The sequence below is a fragment of the Phaethon aethereus genome (genome assembly GCF_964289735.1).
Source record: "Phaethon aethereus genome assembly, chromosome: 7".
In the NCBI taxonomy this organism is placed as follows: Eukaryota; Metazoa; Chordata; class Aves; order Phaethontiformes; family Phaethontidae; genus Phaethon; species Phaethon aethereus.
In genome coordinates, this window is record NC_138583.1 from 27700355 (window position 1) to 27723921 (window position 23567).

The window sequence follows — 23567 nt, forward strand, 5'->3', positions numbered from 1 at the left end:
CCCAGAGCATCAGTGTTCTTGCTTTCTGCATGACTTCACCACTCATCTGCTCAGCAGCGTGGCTCCTCTGTGGGTTCTGCTGCCCTGACCACTCCACTGGAGACTCGTGAATGCTTCCCCTGAAGCAGGGAAAGGGGAAATTGCAAAAGGCCAATCTGCAGCAGGAATACTTGGGTTTGCACGAGACATGAAACCACTCTGGCTGCAGAAAAGGCGAAGCATGCCATGACTCTAGGCAAGCAGAAATAAGGTAGAAAAACTCCAAACTTCATGCTCCATATGCTGCTCCTGGAGGAAAGGTTAGTTATTCAGGTGCTACAGGGAAGAAGCAAATAGCACCCAGTGGTCATAAACCAGGCTGGGGTGAGCCTGATCAGGAGCCTTTCCTATGGCAGGCAGGACTACGCACAGCCCACAGTGGAAGAAATGCCAGTGGATGCTTTTGTTTGCCCTGTAAGCAAATCCTGGTGTAACAGGACCAAGACCTACAGCTCCTTCCAGACACAGCCTTCCCACATCTGAGCCTGTAAGAGCAGAAAGCTGGGGGGGGCGAGGTGGCAGGGAAAAGAGCCCTGACAGAGCCCTCCATAACCTTACCATTATGGCTGGGCAATTTTCTATTTGCACTTAAATGCAATAATGTAAATAAACTCCGCGTAACCCTTGCAGGGCTATTTAGGACGTTTGCGAAAACAACCAGCTCCTCTCATCGCGAGCCAAGGGATGCGAACACAACAGGCACTTCTCATCTTGGTCTCCACACACTTAATGAAAGTGAAGGATTGTGCTCCCCATACAAAAGCAGAATTGTGTTTCGGGGTTGGGGGTGTGAACTCCATGTGATTTTTCCGGCAGTATAAATAATTGAAAGCTGAGTATGATTAGGGGAGATAGGCAAAGTGGTGGAGGGGGTGGAATTGCCATGCCTGAACTTTTTGGGCTTGGGTGCTCGGGGAAAAAAGGCCAATGAAAAATCCTGCTGAGGAATTTAATTTTCATACAGAGATTCCAGAAAAAAATAAAAAGGCTGATCTTGATCTGTGGTAAAAGAGGAAATACGCTAATAAAGTGGCACTTGGAGAATTCGCTGCCTGTGTGTGAGCAGCCTTTTGCTGGGGCTGGTCCCGGTCCCGCAGCCAAACCGCTCTCCTGTGTTTTATTGTTCCAGCAAACAAAACCTGGAACAAGGCTAACAAACAAGTGGGCTCCTCCCAAGTTTGAGCTTTAAATCCTGCTGTGGAGACCTAATGGGCTATGATGTGCCCTTACAACACCAGAATAATGGAGATGGAGGTGCGGTAACACGGGAAGTATATGTTGAGCCTTGACATGCTCTGCTTGTCGAGAAGAGAGACTTTCAGCCCAGTTTTACAGTGATTCTGCATAAACTCTTGTATGAGATATCGTCCAAGGTCAAAACCAGGAGGCATAGGCCCAATACCAACATTTTCCATCATGGTTGAGATTTTTTTTCAATTTCAGTCATGTTTTTAGAGTTCCATTAGCATCACAATCTTACACGGTCTCATGTTCCTGATGCATTTGATTTTTAACATGAAAAGCAACCAACAGCTATGAAATAGGTCTGAATTCTCCCCAGCTGATGTAAGTCAGCTCAGTTCATTTGGGAAAACTCGTTGCTTTTCCACTCTGTGGGTGTGTCCAGGACAGCCCTTCCCACATTGCAGGGTCCCTACCATCCTCACAGCCTACAGGGCAGCAATAGGTGTGGGATGTAGGTACTGACAACAAGAACAACTTACAGAAACCAAACCTCTAATAAACAAGCAAATAATTCACAGAAAATAACCCTTTTGACCAATATCACTGCTTTCTGTGCGTAATAGAGGCCCATAAGTGGAGTTTGATTCCTTGAAGGATCTTTGCAGGTAACAGGTAGTTGTATGTGTAGTTCAAATGGTGGATGCAGAGCATCTGGTACTAGTATATAAGCTAACCTTCCTGGTCCCCAGCAGAGCAACTTTAATTCTTTATAAATCAGTTCCCACTCCAGACAATGCAAATTCGTACACTGGAAATCTGCTATCCACTACAGTTCTGCAGCACTCTCTTGTGATTCTTGGTTTGGAAAAACCCCCTCAAGTTAAACTTTTTCTAGATAATTCACAAAAAATGCATGCATGCAAAAAGCAGGTAAAGCAATCTGTTTATAGGTTCCAAATAATATCCACAGAGACTTTTTCAGTCTTTGTCCTGTTCTAAAAACACTGTCCCATGAATATGTGAGCATCTGGTAACGTGGCATCCCTTCACAGCTGTCAGATCTGAACTGGGCAGGGAAGCTGAACTAAGAACTGGCATCACAGGTGAACCTTCCCAAATCTTTCCCTGGAGATATTTAAAAGATATGTAGATGGGTGCTTAGGGACATGGTTTCGTGGTGGACTTGGCACTGTTAGGTTTACAGCTGGACTCGATCTTAAAGGTCTTTTCCAACTTTAATGATTCTATGGTTCTTTAGCAAAGCTTACACAGCTTTGGGCCAAGAGCTTTCAGTGCCGGCTTCCCTCTCATACCCATACAGTCCATACACCTTCCAAAAATCACACCCCCCCCGGGCTCTTTACAAGCTCTGAGAGTTCATCGCTGCTGAGCTCTGCCACTCATTTCATTTCTAAGATTTCCCCGACTGCACCTGTAACTGCAGCCAGGGAAGCTCCAGTTCGCTTGCTGGGGACTCCTAACTAGGACACTTCCCATAGCCGTTATTTTGGAGATCGGGGCTCCCAGGGGAGCTCTGCTTTATACCCTCTCACTCTCCACCTGAAATCTGAGCCACTTTGTAACTCCACACGCCGGCATGCCCTCCCCTCCAAACCCCCCAAGGCCTTCCTCCATGAAGCGGAGCTGGCAGTCATCACTGCCCCAGCACGGCCACACACCTCGGAGACAGACTTCACACTACTCTCCCCGGGCTGATGAGATTCACAGGGCGCTGAATGTGCGATCCAAGCCGCATGAAATTGCGCAGAGCAAACCCCAAACCTTAGCATCATGAAAGGCAGAAGTTTCCACAGCATTGCCCACCTCGGACCACGTGCCATTCAGGCGCTGCATTCCGCAGCTGCACGGCACCTCGGGGAAGCAGCAGACCGAAAACCCACAGTCCCCTTGGCCCCAGTAAAATTTATCTGCTGGCCAGAAGCACACAGCTGAGCAATTCTGATTTATTCTAGCAGGAATCAGGGATACGTCTGGGCACATCCAGAGACATGCTCTCCCCGGAGTGATGATGGAATATGCCCTCTAAGACATAAGGAAGTGGAAGAATAGCAGTAGGAGGCTGTGTATAGTTAAAAGGACGCAGTAAAGAGGTCAACAACCTCTTTGTGATGCTCCCAGTCTTTCTAAAAATAAAAAATACCCTACTAATTTGTTTAACTACATATAGAGCACATAGCTTAATTAAATCTTGTTTTACTTCTAGGTTCAGGAGCCTGCCTAAAGAAGAGCTACAAACTGAATGCTAAGAAAGATCTGTCAGTGTTGAACTTCTGCTTAGAGTCTTCAAAAGGCAGGAAAAACAGCAGAGACACTGAATTCCCTTCAGCAATCAGAGCAGATCACTAATTGTGCAGCCCCTCTGGAGCACCTCAAATTGTCACACCACAGCACATGGGAAGATCACAAGGATGGAGGGGGGAAAAAAACCCTCATCTTCACAGCAGCCTGCCACTCGATGTCATGTTCCTGTAAGACTTTAGGAGGGAATTAGTGTTTAATCTATGTCAGATAAAGGCGAAATCTTCTTGATGGTGTGATGAAATGTTTCAGTACTATTGATTCCACACACAGGACAAGAACGCCAGGGAAATAAGGACTTGTCAACATCCAGGAGAATATCAACATTGTATGGAATAATGCCCATGTGGTACAATGACCCCGAACAGCATCCATCACAGTCACTGATGCCATGGTGGGGTCCAGGACCCTGGTCTTATGCAGCAAGGGAATGGAGGAGGACACAACCCTCAGAGATGCAGCTTCCAGAGATTCTTGTCCCACAGTGGGGTCAGGACAACCACCCAACCAGAGCCCCAAAACCCCACCAGCACCTTGTCCTACATGTAAGACTCCTGTGGATGTTCCTGGTATTACAAAGCCTTTTCCGCACAGTGAGAGGTTATGATGGCACCCTTGGGAGACTCATGTCTGACCCAGGGCAGCCCCCAGAGAAAATAAAAACCTTAATCCTTTGATAGCAAAATCCATTCCCTATCGTTACAGAGGGGAATCTCTATTAAATCCTCAGGCGACCAAGATGGGGCAGGGTGGGTATCACCTCTGTTCTCGCCTGGCTGCTGTCATACCCTGAAGAGCTGGCTAAGTCATCACCTCCCTTTCTAAGCTCACCCATGTCCTGGCCAGACCTGCATATGGGGCAGGCATAGGAGTATCTTAAATTGGCGCTGAGCAGCAAATATTGCCCTATAGTCACCATGCAGAAGACTCCCACGCTGCAGCATACGGGCAACATTCAAGCGTCAACTTTATGCCTCAACAACACCCAAGTGCAGAGGTACAAAGCAGAGGGTTCCCATAGGCTGGGTCACTTTCTCAACTGCAGGTTATTTGCCATGTTCATTGAGCGTGGCCTCTGTTGTAGCTTAGCAGGCACTTTGCCATTTCCCCATCATGGCCCTCATCTTTGACGTGTAAAGTCTCTTTAGAAACAAATGCTGGAAGCTGAACAGATTGTCTTGCCAAGCAAACATTTAAATAATGATGGAAATAAGAATTATAAACAATTCCATTTATTCATTGAAGACAAAGATACTGCCCCAAGCCAGCTGGTATCCTAAGGCACTGACTGGGGTCTAGAAGGAAAAATAGTATTTAAATAGTCTTTAAATCAGCTGAGACAACCATTCCCAGCTCAGTAACCATATCAGCTATTCATTTTTCTCCAAGGGCATCTCATTTTCTCCAGTAAGCTCTGTTACTGGCAAGCTTGCCACTGGGCTATTTTTCTGAGGGCAGGCATCGGGGGGGTCTCTGCTATGAAGAGCCAAGTCTCGCAAGCGTGGCTGCACCAGGAGCTCCAGCACAAGCTGCTGAAACACAGGAGCCACGGTCAGCGCTCACAGCCAGCGGCTCAGGGCTCTGCCTGGAAATCGTGTTTTCTGCATCACCTGCAAACCTTGCCACTGCTGGCCTCTCCACATGCTGTCCAGGACAGCAGCAACAGACAACTGGCCCATGTTTACTTAGAAGAAAGGACATGCCATTTCTCCCCAAGGAGCCGGTGATGACCTTTGGGAACAGACATGTTGACAGAACCGCATTCAGATTTCCTCTGAATTTTCCCAGGCTTGTTTCAGTTTCAATTCTGCTTTTAAGGAAGCTGTTTTCAAACCAAACTCTACATCCCAACTGCTGCAGTAACTCCATCCCCACAGTCCCGTGACTATTAGGGATGGCCCCAAAGTCAAGCCCTGGGTCTGAACCTCGTGGGTCAGGTATGGAGCCAGGCCCCTGGTCTGGAGGAGGATTTCACAGCAGCTCTCAATGTCTGCAGCAGGGCCAGGATGCTGAGGCCCAGCATCCCACACTGAGGGAATGGGAGCACGAGAAATGTGATCCTTGCAACCCAGACCATCTTGGCCAAGGCCAGCACAGAGCAGAGGGAGGCGGATGCTTTCACTGCAGAGCCCAGATCCCCTGCTGTTAACGCAGCCCAGCGGGAGCAACACCAGTAAGTAAAATCTTCCCTTTCTCCCCCTTTTTCCTTATGTTTCACTGTGCACTCGCACCACAGCTTCATGCAACAACTCTCTGCCACGCTCCTCCTCCCCACCTCCTCCCCTGCCCTAGTCAACCCCACCTTCTCCTCTAGCTTTCCTGCCTGTTTCCATAGGCACCCTCAGACACACACACGTAGCCCAACAGAAACACTCCCTGGGCTCAGCAGAGCCTAGGAAACCTTTTAACGCAAACCTCCCACGCTGCAGGAGGGGCAAGCTGCATCACGCGCAGAGCCACATCAACAGCCCTCCTTCCCTTCCCACACTGCCAGGAGCTATGTGCGGGATGGCCCCTATGGAAGAGAGCGTCATGCGTCGCAGTGGTGATGCTGTGGATGGCTGAGAAGACCAGGCGGTCACTCTACTCACCCTGCTAAATAGGCCTGGCGGGTTGAAGGTTAGGAGTTAGCATGTGCAAACACGGGAGCATGCTTGCCCCATTGCATTCTTACCTATAGACTTCACCACTGATAAACTAGCACATGCTTGAGCTTGTCCATTCACCGCTCCTGCAGAGCTAAACGCACGAAGGTTACAACATGAAATATCATAGGTCCTACAAAAACAGTCATTACTGACGTAGACTGCACTGGACCACCAGATGTAGGGGCAATTAACCCAAATTAACTAAATGGAGCGAATATACGCAATTCCATCAGAGTCCCAACAGGCACCTGCCCCGCAAGCACCCTGCATCGATTCCCCCTCTGCTCTGCCCCAGAACGCCTGCACCCTGAAGTCACCAGGTCCTGTTTTGAATCACAGTCACCCGGTGAAACACAGGGTGCTCAGGCACGTGGCACAGTTACAACCACCTAACTGGATGAGAGTGAACGTTACAGTATTTGGTACAGCTTGGGGTAAGAGAGAAAGGGATGTTTGTACAGAAGAGCACGTAACGGAAGAACGATCAATAGCAGCAGCATTCAGATGAACTCCAGTCTGAGTAAAAAAAGCAGGGATACAGACTGCAATTACTCTTTTTTATAGCACCATTTTTGTTTAATGTCCTCTTCAATGCTCAGTTACTTCATTATAGCACTATAAACAATCAGGATGACCCTAGCAATAACAAATGAAGCTCTCGATGTTTTATTGTCAGCCTGGAAACAACTTACATCTCTTTCCGCTGCCTAATAAAATTCTTGATATTCTTTATTTTTTTAATGTTCTAATTGGCTGCTAGTGAGTTCCTCTTTCTGTGCCACTTTGAAGAAAACCTGCTTAGATCAGCAGACCGCATCAGGCAGATAATTTTTTGCTAACTGATACACATAGCAAATGCTTGAACAGAGCCTTGTTTATTTCCCTTTTCAAAATTGTGACATTTCAGATGTCTCCCTGCAGCCAAAATGTCTGTGTGGGTCATTGTGCGGAGAGACAGCGATCTGCCTACCTAACATTCCTGCTGCGGCTCCGGCAGGGACGTTGTTTGACTCTCACGCAGCCAGAAACACAATGTAGGATTACGGCATGCGGCTAAAGCCAGCTGCTGTGTTTTGCCTTGAAGAAAGCTGCATTTCGCTATTGTGAGAAAGGATCCTCAGCCAGCTCCACACACAGACACCCAGCCGCCCTCACAGGAACAACAGAGAGGCCGGTATCTGAACACAGGGTTTGGTCCCCCTGCCAAGGCTCTGGTCCTGTTCATACTCTGACTCCAGGCATCATGTAGGACAGGCATGAAATCAGACCAGAACATTTGCCGTGGCTGGATAAAGTGCAGAAGATGAGCCGCTGGTGATTTAAGCTAAGACACCAGGCACTGAAGGATGGTCACACTTTCCCTGCCTGCTTTGCTGGGGAGAGGGTTCCTTGGCAGCAAGGGGCAGCACCCAACTGCCGTCATAACAGCTATAAAAAGCCCAAGGTGGTACCAAGCAACTGGCAAGGTGAGGTGGGGAGTGGGGTAAGAGCCACCTTTCATACTTGCCAGCTGAAAACACTGTTGCCGCTTCCCAGCACAGAACAGCCACCGGGAGGATGAGCTGGCTGCATCCTCACGCTTCTCTGCCTTATGCTTTGGGTATTTATGCACACACTCAACTGCAAATCCCCATCCTGCAAACAGCATCCAAAAGCACTTTCCAGCAAGAAAAATACAAGCCTTACATCTGCAGATGTCTTTTACCATGGAGTGGAAATGCCAGAAGTTATCCCTGCTATGCCAATAAAACAGTGTCCTTTCTCAGCATCTTTGGGAAAAACTGGAGTGTTGCCGACCTGGACTACCAACTCAGGAGAGGATTCTGCTACCGCCACCAGCAAATCCATCAGCAATGGTGGGGGACCTCAAATGGCATCCAGGGAACGTGCCTGAATAAGCCACCAGCCTGCTGTGAGGTTCAGCACTAGCTACAGGCAACGTTCACATCGCTCTCCCAATGATGGGCACCTCATGCTCCCATTCTGCATCACAGGCAAGAGCCAAGCACCCAGGTGCAGAGTGCATGAGAAAGCAGCACTTAAAATATTACATGAGGAGGTGGCTTTGACCCCACATGGTGCTCAGGTGCAAATGCCTCCCCAGGGTGAAAGACAACAGATAATTGGACTTGACAAGCAATTTATCACAACGCCTTCATCTATGCGGAGTTAATTCAATACTTTCAATCCTATTTACTGAAACGTTGGCACCCACATGTATTCTGCTGCCATCATTTGACCCACACTCAGCAGCAAATGTGACTTGGTTGCACAATTAAGTGATGTAGCAATACCCAAATTTAATTTAAGCCCATATTTATAGATCTCTAGCCCTCACTGAAGCAGCTCAGGGCTGACACTTGGCTTGTTGCATAGGGTTCTGTTTGCTGTACTTCTCATGCCTTCATGGGGCATACAAATCCCCTGGTATGTCCAGTCTCGCTGCCCTATTACTCATCTTAAAAACAGCCTGACTCCCAATTCAAGCATATGCACTGCTGAAATAGCATGATCAAACACTTCTGGGGTCTGAATCCCTGGGACAGAGCAGCCTCTCACTGCCTGCAGTGCCGAAGAGGATTTGCTAGGAAATGTTTCAAAAAAACCAGTACCTCGTAATGCAAGGGCTCTCAAAAGCACTGAGCCACTTCCCACAGAGACAGCCGTTTGGGGAAGGGCGGGCTCTTTTTTAAAGAAACATGAAATTGTAGTAGTGAAATTAATTATCTGTATTCCTCCGTCCTTGCCCCTGGGCAGCCCCCCAGGTTTCCCCATGGGTCCTATCTGGTGTCACTGTCAACACCAGGCACCGCAGTCCTGATTAAGTCATTACAAGTCAGTCCTTGTTCCTCCACTTCCAGTCAAGAGCAAATGAGACACATGCAGGCTTAGGAAGCCCTGAAGTGCAGCTTTCTCATGGACACAGAGAGATGAGTGGAGCTAGCAGAGTCCTGCAGACTCCAGACACGAGTGGTGCCCACGAATCGGCTCAGCATATACTCACTGAGCGTTTGCTTGATTTTCTGCTGGAAGGGCCACAGGGGGATAAGCAGGGACATTACCAAAGTCGATTGATTATGCTAAGGCCACATCACCACACGTGGTATTAGGTCACAAAACACAGGGCCAACCAGTGCTAGATCAGAAGTGCAAGCTTCCACCAGAAATCTGAAAATCACAGGTCACGTCCTTTTCTGGAGCAAAGTGAGGGGGATCTAAGGAGACTACCCAGAGATACTCAACAAGCAGATGGCACCCTCAACACCTACCACGTGGTCCACAACCAAGAGCCAGGTTCAACCCCTCAAGGGTTTGGAGAATGTAGGCTGGCACCCCCATGTTGCTCTCCAATTTTCATCATGAAAGGCTCTGCTCTGGGCTTTCTGTTGGAAACATTGCTCTTCCATTCAGGGAATCTTGGCATGACTGGGAATCACTGTCTGCAAGGCAAGATGCAGCCCCGCCTAGGAGCCCCACTACTGACTAGTCATGGCTCAGACCGCAAACATGAGGAATCCTTCACCACTAAGCCCTGAAAAAGCTGCTTTACAACACCAGGAGGATTCTCCTATAAATTCTATGAAGATCTCAGTGTTGCAGCTGCCTGAAGCTAGAGACACACTAGAAGCAGGTCCACCAGATACAGGGAGCCATAACCAAACATTAAGCCTAAGCATTGCAAGCGGCTGGAAAAAGGGCTGCACAGCTTCTACTATGAAGCTTTCCACTCCTGCTTACCCATGTGCTGTGGTAAAGCAGCATTTACTTTTGAGCAAGAATCACTGCACATCAAGCCACAAGTTTCCCAAAACACCCTAACTTCTAATTTGCTTTTCCAACTCCCTTTGCTGGCTTCGTTAGAGTTGTAAATACAAGTTGCAATTCAAGACCCAACGCACATTTCCCTTGCCTCACCTAGGAGGTGCTCTGGCAGCCTCAAGAGTCCAGAAGAAAAATAGCATCAAAATAAGAATCACCTCTGGGAGTCTAAAAGCACCTTATGGCAAGTCTGAGCACATACGGCCGTGTCCCCAACTTGTAGCTGGGAAACTGAGGCACAGATCGCCACAGTGACATGCTTATAGAGACATGACAAGACCACAGAAACCCCAGGTGAAGACCTCCATTTCCATAACTGTGCACCTCAGGCTGCAAGAGCTAAAGAGGCTGTTGCAGAGGGCTGCCACTGCTCACACAGTGGTGGCCCTGACAGAGATCCCTGGGAGGGAAAAGGGTTAAGGAAGGGAAATTTGTTACTTTCTTGTTGTATTTTCTCGTGGGGGGAGAAGCGTTGTGCAAGCGGGAGTTTTCCACTGGCGCTAGGCCCCCTTGCACTTATCAATGGGACCTTTCAGGACTCACTCCCTGATTGAGACATCATTTCCTGTCCAACACACTAACCCCATTGATAACTCCACGCTTGATGGGAACTTTTCAAACCTACCAGGGAAGGCAAGGAGACCCAGAAGAACATATACATGAAAACAGAACAGGGGAGAAAGGAAAAAGAAGAAAGAGAAAGACACAACTCTGGCCACAATCCGCACACTGACAACAAAAGTTTGTGATTACAGAGCTGTGCATCTTTAGCAGGTACATCAGACAGAAAGAAGCCACTGATATACTCTTCACAGCAGTGGACTGGCAGACCTGGTGCTTCAGACCAGCAAGAAGTGGAGAGGGGCACAAGAGAAACCTTAAGAACATCTCTCTTTTGTCTTCCAGCCACAGAGCACACACAGAAATCAGGACTGGCTATAGAAATGGTCCAGTTTTCCAGCAGAAAACCCAGGAGGCCATAACCGATACAGCTTGCAAAACAGGCCAGAGACTTCAGATGTCCAAGTACCAGAAATGACACACAAAAGGGGAAGCAATGATGAAACTAGGACCCTTCAAGGTATCTCAGATCAAGTACCCAAGGGAGGAACCTTTTTTTTCCCTAATGCATCATGGCAAACCTGCTCAATGTTATTTCCCAGGACACAGCCCAGCCAGCTGTGTACAACCTTAACACTGGCTGTGAGGACTCACTTGATACTCTAATCACAGCCCAGCTCCAACCACAAGCTCCAGCCCAAAAATCGACATCTCCCCCAGAGTCCATGAGTCTGTCAAACCACAGCTTTTGTCTTCACAAGCCTCAAAACAGAGATTTCATAACCCCAAGAAATTATAGCTTTGCTGCGTACAAAGGTACACTGATACAAAGGTGTCAGTAGATCTGGATTATCGCTAAATAGGACACCAGCCAGAAAGCTCTCTCTACCCATGAAGATGCCATGGAGCAGCATCGGATATGAAGTAGCTGATGCCAGGCTGAAACTTTGTAATTTGGACTTCTCTAGTTTCCTGTCTTCAGACTACAGTCAGCAGCTCTTCAGCAAGAAAGCTTTCGAAGAAACCTAAATACACAGACATAGACTACAGCAAAGGAGCTGTACAAAACAGCAGGAGCCAGGACACTGGCTAGCTGGGTAGAAGGAGGGTCTGGATGGTTTCCACCACCATCCTCTATTCCTGAACTGCTGTGAGAGTGTGCAAAAGCTCTGTTGTTTTCAGCAATTTGGGTAAGCAGTTTCTGGTGGCCCAAAACGTAGCTCCCTTTCTGTTCTAAGTGCATCTCAAGTATTTAAAATTAGATTCCCCTCTTCAATAGGAACCATTCATGAAAATGTCAGCTTTAAATGTCTTTACAGTGCAAGTTACTCACTGTAAGCATACCACCCACTTATCTTATACTCTACAAGGACAGAGTCTGAAAAGTTTCAAGATCATGACATGTAACAGACCAAACAAGCACAAAGCCTTATTTAAAGGCACTATTAACCCTGCTGGGAACACAACTAGAAGTATGAGTAGAAATAGTATTTTATGTTAGACAAGACAGACTTACCTGCAGGTCAAAGAACTTGCTGTATCTCCGGTAGATGATCTGGGAAGTCAAGTCAGACCATGTTACATTGATGATATAGACCTGTTCAGGGAAAAGAAAACACAAGTCAATGTGGGCCATGAAGCACAGGACACGTCCAAAGGCCAAACCGTCAGCATAGGTTAATTCCTCACCTCACTGGCTGCTCCTGCTCACAATGAGGAACATAGCCCTGGGTGCAGCACTAGCCTAAATTAAAGCCATTGCCCCGTTGCAGCCTTTAGCAGAGGTCTCAGGAGAGCACCCAGTGTTCTCCCACCCATCCCTATCACCAGCTCCCCACCAATTTTACTCTCCCTGGTATTAAAGCTTTAATCAACAGCACACTTTCTGGTCTGTGGTAGCACACCCTGCCCGCTACCTCTGCCTGTTTGGAGGATCCCAGGGCCTGTTGCAGGCACTGCTGAGAGAGCTATTCCATCCCTGAAGCAACAGCCTATCGTGGGCTGCTGATCTCCAACCCCATGCTCCAGATTTTCCTCATGTATGGAGATGCAACCATGGCCCTTCCCAGGCAACACGTGGCTCTAGTTCAACAAGGAAATTCAAAAGGAACTCAGCTCCAGGAGGGTTGTGGGATTACACCCATGCAACACATCTGCTTACACACACCTGTATGCGCCCAACAACAGCTTAACCCTACAGCACACAGCCCTTGCTGAGTCACATTGTACCACTTGGCACCTCTGGCATCTATCAGACTGATTCAAAGGTGATGTAAAGCAGGTCAGTGAGAGGGACACTGTTTTCTTACAGCAGTGGAAACAGCAACACAAGCCCACAACAAGCCCAGGATTTCCCTTGTCCAGCCCCAGTCCATCCCTAAAACAGTCATCTTACAGAAACGCTGTTTTGCCAGAAGCTGTGATAAAAATTTATTTGCATGTGCATGCACACACACATATATATATACACACACACCCCACACACATAGTACCTCCGAAACATTTTAAAATAATGGAGAAAATGAGCCAGATTCTGCGCTCTCATAAAATGGCCTTCAGGCCAAATGCTGGTCCTGCTGCCTTGATAACAGATACACAACAAGACTATAGCAAACACAGGATGGAGCCATCAAGGGTGACCACTGAGGGTGACTACGCAATGCCAGTGTAACAGCAATCACAGCTAGGCCAGCTCCTGGGTCTTTAAAGCAGTTTCCAGGTTTCACATATGGAGTGAGATAAGGATCTGGCAGAGGAAACAGGAAAGCATCCCTCCTCCCTCAGCCCCAGTGCTGCAGCAGGAGCTCTCCCTTTTGCCATGGATGCAGAAGTGAAGCTCTCTGTCTCCAATGATGGGGGATGGATAAGCATCACCCTCTTCTCCGTCTCCCCCAGAACACTAACCCATCTTCCAAGGTGCTGATGCAGGGAAATTGCTTCTATGCTTTTAACAATAACAGGCATTGAAGAATAACAGGTATTGAACTGAAGAACAGGTTTAACAATGCTTTCCCAATGACTGCTAAGGGATTCTTCTCCTCTTCTTTCCAGGTAAGAAAGGTGTGTCACCTGATGGAGGTCACCACCATGGAGGTCCTACAGCCTCACTTTCCTCTCCACTTGTTACGACCACATTCAGTCTCCAAGGCAGTTTGCTCCCCATCTCCTACAGCCCAGTTTCATGGTATTTGAGAACCGGACATGCTGAGCACAGGCTGGGACCTTTCACAGAGCACCGAGTGTAAGGACTAAGAGCCTGAATTTGACTCCATTATAGTATCAAACATATCTGCTGCTCTCACCAGAGCAGCGACCATCGAAGCTGACAAAGGAAAGACGGCCCAGGAGTGAGAGCACAACTCTCAGCAAACCCGGGTTATTCATCTACTGCGTCTCATCTTTCTCCCGGAAAACCAAGCCACGCAACCTCCCTCCCGCAGTACCCGCATGCACAAGGGTGTCACCAGCACTGCCCTGCTTCATGAAGGGGGAATAAGGCTGTGTAACATGAAGGTTTCAAATCCCCTTTAAAGATCTTACCCGTGCAGACAAGCCAGAGGAGTCAGAGGCTGGGAAGGAAGCTGCTGTTGCTAATTTTCAGGCCAGCCACACTACACTGAAAAATATTTTTCCATGTGTTTGTTGTGGAAAAAAAAAAAAAAAAAGAAAGAAAAAATTTTGTAGCTTCACCCTGAGCTAATTCACAACACAAATATTTCTACTCATTCTCTATCCAACAGCTACTTTCAGATGGAAAACCCATTCGATTAAAAACAGATCATGACAGATGGGAGCTGACTGGGATCCAAAAGCAACTTCAGATACTGTAATTCTGGCCCCAGGTTCTCACAATGGGGACAAGACAGGGACAGGAGAAACATATTGTACATGCAAATAAAGATTATATTTTTTCTTTAATTATGCATCTTTTCTCTAGAAGCTAGAAATAAAACGCATAAGCCACAGACATCCATGCTTTTTGAATTTCATGGCACTGCAGGCTTCCCCAAGCTACTCTTCAGAACCCACAAAAACTGTGCGTCCCCAAAATCTTTAACAGCCTGCAAGTCTGCTTGGTCAAGATCTCGTCCAGACAGGAGTTAATCCTTCTTTAACAGTCCAGCATCATCCAGTGGTGCAGTAAGTGGCACAATACCCCCATCACACGAGATGGGGCTGAGCAGGGTCCGAAGGGATATTCTGGGCAAGAGGCTGGATGCGTTTGGTGCAGGGAGTGGGTGTAGGAGCAGGATCCCACTGCACGGTGCAGATACAGTCCCTGCTCTGAAATCCCGGCTCTGCGGGAATGAAGCTGCCACTGACTTCAGTCAGGCCAGGATTTTGCTGCACATTTAAAACAGCAATTCAATCTTTTTGAGCCTTAGGTCTCTTCAAGCTCAGCAAGTGATGAATCAGGCAGCATGCAGATGCACTGACTTCTATTTCATGGGAAGATCATAGCAGAAGCAATAAAAGCCTTTAACCATAACCCAGAGCTCTGTGAAGTGAGAAACAAACGGGCTCAAAATCTGCGTGGTGGGATGCAGGTGCAAAATCTGAAATAGCTATTGATTTTCTTTGCTTGTTCGCGTAAATCAAATTGCTTCTTGAAAGCCACCATTTAAAATAATGGGAAATAACCGTTTGCTTGAACTCAGAAAAGATCTGTAAAATGCCAGATTTTAAAAGCAAGGTCTAGAGGTTTCAAAAGCCTTAGATATCACATTTCTCTCCCTCAGAGATCAGAGTTTGGTGACTATTTGCTTCTGCTGCCTTAGCTGGACCCATAACCTTTTCATGAGCAGCAAACATTACACCAGCTTACCTCGTCATTTTTTTTGCTCAGATCTTAAAACGGGTCACTGTGAAAGCAATCAACAATATCCCTGGGGAGAATGAGAGAAGTAGTCCTGGGGGAGCCCGAGGTCATGCAAATGCAATGGGACAAGGAGGCAGCAGGAAATATCGGATAAATACAGAGAGCCGTCCCACGCTCGAACAGCCGGCAGGCCCAGCATCGCCCTCACGAGCTGCCTGCAGAGCCGAGGGAGGGCTTTCTGTGGCATCCAAGGGCTTCCCAAAACTGAGCCACATGAGCCACCGCGTTGGCACACAGCTGGTCCTGGGCCCTCAGCAAGCTGCTTCTTGATAAGAGATAAAAATCAAAGCACCTTACATGTCTTGGAGCAAGCTCTTCCATGTAAGTACAACGTTTTCCTACAGTCCATACATACACAGAACTGAACTTTAATCGTGACTGCAAATTACCAATTAGTACCATAATTATTTACTTAGAGTAAAAAGATCTGCTTTATGTATCTACTCTGTTTATGACCTTAAAGAAGTCAAAAAGCAGCTGCTATTCAAATACTTCACCTTAAAAATCCTTAACAAAAAAAAAGGCCGTAATAAATAATAATTGAAGTATAAATTACAAACAACTCACTGCATAATCACTGGGTGCTCCAGCCACTACGAATATTCAATCTTTAATTTCACAAATCCAGTCTTTTTTAGTCTGCTATGTATATTAAAATAAATCCTTCTTCAGAGAAACAAGAAGCAGGCCTGTACAAACTGGAGAATATTAATCAGGAACTCAGCTTGATAAGCAGCTCTTAATATTCATGCTGTGTGAAAGAAGGTGCGGGATGTCAGGGAGATTTTATAGCTGCTAATTATTGTTTAATTCTAACTCTAGGAAACTTCCATTTTAGCTATCACAGAGTAGAAAATTTATTGCAAACTGAAATTATTGCTCTCCCTTTACTGCCTACACCAAACAATGAGAGATGACTTCCTACTACAAAAAGCATTCACTCAAATGTCATCGGGCATGACTTTGTCATTGAACATCATTTTTTCAGCGGAAAATATTTAGTTCCAGCTGGCACAAAACCCAGAGGTAAAGAATTCAGGTTATTCTGAAGTGACCGATTTTTCAATTGGCTTTTTAGAGGCTAATGTTTTGTTTCCTACAGCTAGATGAGCTGGAGTGGAAGATAAATGTCTGAAATGAGCACTCTGATGAGACCAAGATAAGAACATCCACAAATACACGAGCTATTGGCAAAGACAAGTTTACAGAGCAGAGTCTAGAAATACGCCTGCACCCATAACAGAGGGTGCTGTTAACCCTTAATAAGTAATTACAGTAACACCAGCTATTAAGAAAGTTTTATGAATGCAAAAAAACAACGCTATGGTGCAATTTGTATGCAGATACCATCACGATAGCCCTTTTATCCTGGGGAATGTCAGCTTCTTCAAAGTCTAATATTAAAGTGTTGGATGTTTGTCGTCCAGTGAATCATGACTGAGTTGGAAAAGACACTCCTATTCGCCAGTATTCAGATGCTATCACTGCCTGTGAGCTGGAAACTGTCCACCAGCACAGCTCATCATGTGAATGCTCCCTGGTCCTCTTCTGCGCAAAGTCAGTCCGATTCCCGCAAGGCTTGCGGCAATTTCAGCTGGATTGTTTAGCTGGTGGAGTTTACATTAAAACAGCTCAAACTGCAGCAGCCCTCTACAAAATCAACAGGCATCTATGCCCTAAATTACTGGAGTACGGGCACTGCACCAACTTACTGTTTGCCTAACCCTTTTAATGTCAAAGACGTTCCGAGGAGCACAAATCAGTGCTGGCCCGGACACAGATTTGGAGTGATAACAGCCTAGAGACAGCAGTTTCTGTACGCACAAGGCTGAAGCGGCAAAGCTGCTCGCCTTTCAGGAGCGACACAGTTGATTTTAGGTACCTTCTTCCACCCCACAATACAGTGGCACCAGGAGCCAGGGTTTCTGCAGGGTAAGGGCCCCCAGCGTCCTCAATTCCTGGTCTGTGCAAGAGCCAGCACAGCAGCAGGGAAAGTAAAACGTCCCAGGAATAAGCACAGAGAACGTAAGCCCTCCTTCGCACACATCACCTGTGCCTCCCCTTGGCTCGGATCGCAGACTTTCAGAAAGCTTACGTTTGACTCTGGATCCGGAGAGCGCAGCATGGGCTCCCTGCCCAGCTCACCAGCATCCAAAAGGCTCTGCAAAGCACTGAGAGACCTGGAAAATTCCCACAGAGATGAAGTCAGACCCTCAGCCCCCAGCCCATGGCGAGTCCGCCCCCAGTGCCATGCAATGATGTCACCTTTCAGCATGATGGTCTCCGAGGGACCACAACTCAACCGGTGCAGAGCCAAGGAAGAGCTATTTTCAACCACAGTCCAGAGCTGTTCTCACCCCAGGAATTTGAAGACTGAGCTGAGAAACAGAGATGCGGTTCGTAAGAAACGTGAAACCCAAGCAGCCCCAAACAGCAGAGCTTCTCTTGGGGAGCTTGCTGCTGTGGCAGGGTGCCTTGGAGCAGCCCTGAGCATGGGGGCTGATGTAGGCTGCACACAGGTGCAGGACATCTGGCTTTTTCATGAAGCAGATGTGGTTTCAGGGACACCCCTCTACCCAGCTCACATTTGCATTACCAACAGGGGAAATGTAACTGAGCAAAAGCCAGAACAACCCACGGGTCCCATGGACCAGCGTTGCACGTACCTAAGTTTGGGAAGCAAAGCAGAGTTACAGTATGCAGGGAGGGAACAAATTGGACAAGCCCCAGCAGCCGCCAATTCTCACCTGTGAGCAGCCACCACACAGGCCATTTAAGCAGGACACAGCAATTCCAGTTTGCATCACAGTTTGCAAGCTGGTTTACAGTCTAATTAAACATTGGGGGGGGAGGCGTGTGGAGAAGGGATAGGAGAGTTCTCCTTCCTTCATTGTTTTATTTTGTGGATCTTGTTTCAGCTCTGAACAGCAATACAAGAGGATTAATGCTGCTTCTCTTTTCAGCCCCTTCACATCAAATCTGTTCTGTGTACAAGAAAAATAAACTGATTTCTAACTCTGAATCCAGCCGTACTCTGAGACTCAAGCTGGGTCCTTTCTAGGTTAGAGAACCCCACTGCTACTGCATCCTATATGAGCACAGACCTTCCTCCTGGTGCAGAATTATCCAGGATGAAATCCATTACTTTTTCCCCAATCCTAATAATGAGAATAGCAAACAACTGCCTCAAGCCAGCCAGCAGACGTCCCTGGGAACACAGGAAGAGGAGCTCATTTGAGTATGGAGGCACCTGGCTAGACATTTTTGCTGGTTTCCTAGCTTTGGGGATATGGACCAGACAAGTAACAGGGTTGTGTCTGAATGACAAATCCAGCTCATTGTGTTTACACAGGCAGAGTAAGACAAATACTTTGCCTCCCATATTTTTCTCATACACTTATGAGGTTTCGAAGTCCATGGTTCAGATTTCTATTTAGTCTCATCTTCACCCCTCAGGGTCTTGGTGTTTGCCAACCTGGGTTTTTAAGCACTTACTTCAGGCCTTCACAGCACCTTCCTCTTAAGGAGATGCTAACAAGCCCCACACAATCAGAGCAATAAGCCAAAAGGGGAAAAACCTCCCTGCTGCATTTCTTTGCATGGTCATTTGCACGGCCATGAGAGGCACAAAAAGGTAAAAGTGGAATCTGCACCCATGATTTGTGACAATAACTTGACCAAAGAGCTGCAGAACTGGAATGGCTGGGAGCTCTGCAGCTTGGTTACAAACCACCTCTGAGTCTCTTGCTGGTCTTGTTTGATTACTTCATTTAGCCTCATTCTTAAGGGTGTGCGAGCAGAGTATGATGTGTCGAATTCTTACAGACATGCAATATCTGTGTTGCATTAGCAGGGCTTTGTTTGTTTCTTAACTGCTATCCTGCTATCAAAGACCCATCAAGGCTCTTATCTTACCTCCAACATATCCAATAACAGGAGCTTACAGAAAGAGAGTAAGAAACAGGCCTAGTAAAGACTGGTCGCTTCCCTACTACCACCTCCGTGCTTCGGGGAGCAGAGCAGCAGCTTCCCTGCAAGGAAAGGGCAGACAAGGGAAGCAGAAAACATCTACCCATTAGATTTACATATGTGCATGAGGGAGGGAGAGCATCTGTACAGTGTACAACGTGGACTCTTATTTCTGTTTCCAATCTGTTTCTATCCACCTGCATTTACTTTCCATGTGTGATGAAAATATTTGTGAAGCAGAATAACCACAGGACTGAGTTTCTGCCATTTAAGAGTTGACAAATGATTAGAAAACAACATCTAAGCCTACAGAGCATTAGAATAGCAGTGACAAACGTAAAATGGAAATACGAATATACAGGCTCTCTGTGAAACCTGGCTCCCTCATGGCCTTCTCAAATATCCCACCTGGGTCTGAAAGAGGCTGTCTGTGGCAAGCAACTGAAAATAATCCAGCTGCACTTGAAAGTAAAAAGTTTGCAGCTTACTGCCTCTTACATTTAGATCCCACCTGAATTATAGACTATTTTAACTCGGTGCTTGCGTCTTTCTCCCCAGCAGGTGGTTGGTGTTTCACAAGGACCCCAAAATATAAGAACATCCTGGTGAAAGAAGAGAAGCTCCTTTCAAAAAAGGAAAGAGAACTGGGAAAAGCAACAATCAACAGACAAAACAGACCCTCTCATATTTGAATTTCAAGTCCTTCAAGTAAGTTTCACTGAAAGATTTTGAATACAAAAATTGCATCAATTTCACTAAATTGGTTTTAGAAACTCGTCTGTAGTTGAAGTTGTTCTGAAAAGAAACATATCACCCCTGAATGTAGAATTCCTCAGTGCCTGTGCTGGATGTGGGAGTGAGGTGCAGGTCCCTTCTGATCTCTTACAGTCATTGTGTTGGTTGCAGGGTAAAGGATAGACACAAAGGGGAAATGGCACTTTTAAAAAAATCACTTTCAAAAGTGAAGATAATTTCATTCCTCTGCCCTTATTCTCTCCACAGGAGCAGGTCTTAAAAATTGACTCAAAACTGGCTTCATTCTGCTTCCACTGAAACTCATTTTAATAGGAAAGTGTTGAGGCCAGCTATGAGTGCCTTTAAAATCTCTCCTTAGTTTATAACAAGTCTTTCTAGCTTCACCTATAAGGGATCACTCTGCTGTATGGTCAGTGCTGGCACCACTCAGATGAGAGCAATGTCTGAATTAAATCCAGTCCTGGTCCATATGGGTGCAACCCGCATCTGTTTTTGACTGCCATTACGGAGTCATCAGATCCATGGATGTCAGTGAGAAGAGTTTCATTCCCTTCATGGTGCTGGATCAAACCTCACATGAAAGTGCTAAAATATCAGAAGAACACTTCCAAAGCAGAGAGACTTAAGAGATGCAGCTGAACTGATTCTGGTACAAGAACAACTGACTTGAGGGATGTTCAAAATAGGATGAGCAGAATTCTGCTCATATTTAAGGCAAAGGGATTTTTATCGAGTGCCCTGGGGCCAGGCATACAGGAATAGCTTGGTCAAATGAGAACAAGAACCTGCACGTGTAAATGCATCAAGATTGACAAGACCCAGAGACAGAAAATATGTTCTGAAAACCGCTGTTTTCCAGGTAAAACTAAATCTCACACACAACTAACACAGAGGTATGTATGCCTGCGGGAGATCTGTCCAAGTACCCTTCTGCTCTGAGAATGAGGGCCCATATACGTTGTACCAGCAGGGCTGTACTGATGTGTTTTCCCAGCTATGGAGCACATAGACAGTGCTAGAGCATACACAGCCTGTGGCCACATCAAGACAGAGCACACTGTCACACTGCTGACCCTGTTCCGTGTACGGGCACAGAGCAGGTTATTGCACTCGGTAGGTATGTAGCCTTGGTTACAGAAATGACAGAAATTCCCTGTGCAGGCAGCCTTAATTGCAAAGAGGCACTGCTAAAACCCAACCTCCCTTTCGGCTTCTCATGTTAGGGATTCCTGCTCTGCACCAACACTTGCATGTAGTTTATATTAGCATGCAAATCTTCTGGCTTTGATTTGTAACCTTACATATGACCCCCAGATGCAGTGTTGGAAAAGCAAAGCAAGGGCCTGGGAAAGGGAGCAAAACTCCTCCAGGCCTTTCCAGAACAATGACAAAGCTCTGGGACATTCTTAGTCCAAATAATGGAAATTCTCCTGGGGTTTTGCCATAGAATAGTGGGATTTTTTTTTTTTCCTTCTCATTTTGAGTGAAGGGAAACAAAAAGTTCATGTAAACCAAGAGACCCTCAGATTCACAAAGCCAGACCTGAGGGGTACAGTACTTGAAGTGTGATCTACAATCCCTGACCAAAAAAAATCCACTCAACAACTCTTCTAATTTCTATACAGTTTGTGCAACTGCATTTTTCGTGCATGACTGAAGGATAAAACTTGAGGCGAAATCAACTGGATCAACCAAAGCATCACAGAACTGCCAACATAGCACACCGACAGATGAGTATTTGCATTTTAATTGCAAAATGCTAGAAGAGTGACTGAAAAATTGACTTAACCTCAAAACGTAAACCCCATTCAACAAGCACGCAACGCATGTAGATCTTTGATTATACTGTCTGCATGACCATACACACATAAGACTGAATGTACCTGTTCTCTACAGGACGATACTAATAATGTGAAACCAACTTCTGGAAAGAAGGGAACCAACCTCCACAACCCCAGAAAGATGCAATACTGAAGTCACTGGAAAAAGGTCTTCCACTGCAGTGACCTTTGATTTCAGGCTTAGGAGAAATCCAAGTTTCTTGTGGGGAGAAGAGTAAAAGAAAATGATTTTGTGTCCTAGTCTTGCAAAGAACGCCCGAGTTTCACTGTGAAATGCCAAAGAGGAGGCAAACGTGGAGAGCTCTCCTTACTCCCCACGGTGCTTCTGGCCAAGGCAGGAAAACTGATGCAAGAGTCCTGTGAGGGACGAATTGCCCCCCTGTCAGGGCACGACACTGAATTAAACAGAAAATTACCTTCTTCCTGTGGAACTTCAGGGTTTTCAGGAAGATACTCTGCCAAATCCTCGCACCCTCAATCACTGCCTTTTTGTTAAGTTGAACTATTGTCTCTGCCCTTTCCTTCCCTCCTACTCTTCTCACAATCATCCTCCTTTTCCCTCCTTTTCCCACGCTTGGCTTCCTGCCTTCCCACTTGCAGGAACACCCTCTCCTACCCCAGACGCACAGGACTATCACAGACAGCGTAAACCCATCGCTCTCCAACCCTGCAACTTGCAGCCTGGGCCACCCACAGGCAGAGACGCACGCCGCTGCCCTCACCGGTTTCCCGATCGCGTTTGTTCGGCACGCCGGGCTGCAGGTTCTGCAGATGGCGAGCTTTGCTCTGCCCTCCTGGGATACCGAAGAGATGCTTTTTCAGCCTAGAGCAACACTGTGCTTTGGGCACTTCTCCTTAAAATGTCGCTCCCCCTTTATAACCTGCAAATACAAGGATCCTACAGTAGGAAGATACATTTAACTGCTGGGCACAGGGATACCTGCTGGACAGGACAGTCACACTGTCTAACTTTGTGTCCCCAGCTGAGGGTTTGGGAGATGAGACTCCAGACTGTACTGCAGCCAGAGGAGAAAGTCCCCAAGTTGTACTACTGACCTGCAATGCCCAAACCAGCCTGTTTCTCCCCAGACTGTACAGAGGGTGCAAAGGAAATAGGCCTCTCAAAGGACGTAAAATTTGGGGATGTGGCTATCATCAGTAGTTGTAACCATACTGCCAAAGGACGGGATCACCAAATCAGCCCCCAAGCCTGGCTCCTTCACTGGCATTGCCACTGGCACAAGCCATCATCACCTTAGCTCCCTGCCGTAAGCCTGGCCCCTTTTGGTGCCGGGGAGAACAACATCCCCAGGGATTTTCAACCACCCTGGGCTGGGCTTTGTCGCTCTCACAGCTTCCCACCATAACAACCTCCACATCTCCTCTGGAGACGTGCACTGCCATTTGGTAATGCACTTTCTGGCAGAGCTGCCAGGGCTGGGAGTGATGGCAACCACACTAATTCCTTCTCATTTACCTATCACAACCCAGCCACAAGCCACACATACCCCAGGAGTTACTAATTTTTGGAAGGAGAGTGTGTGGCTGCAA

General features: G+C 46.9%; 1 protein-coding gene across 2 annotated transcripts in view; it reads right to left on the reverse strand.

The window, feature by feature from the left end:
* The window catches only part of SH3PXD2A (SH3 and PX domains 2A), a gene marked incomplete at both ends in the record, with an annotated part of 258277 nt that overhangs the window by 201308 nt on the left and 33402 nt on the right, over positions 1 to 23567 (reverse strand). For both annotated transcript variants that reach the window (XM_082002289.1, XM_082002288.1), the window contains one exon: positions 12088 to 12168. In XM_082002289.1, the coding sequence (XP_081858415.1) occupies positions 12088 to 12168 (81 nt within the window). The remainder of the gene's footprint in view (positions 1 to 12087; positions 12169 to 23567) is intronic.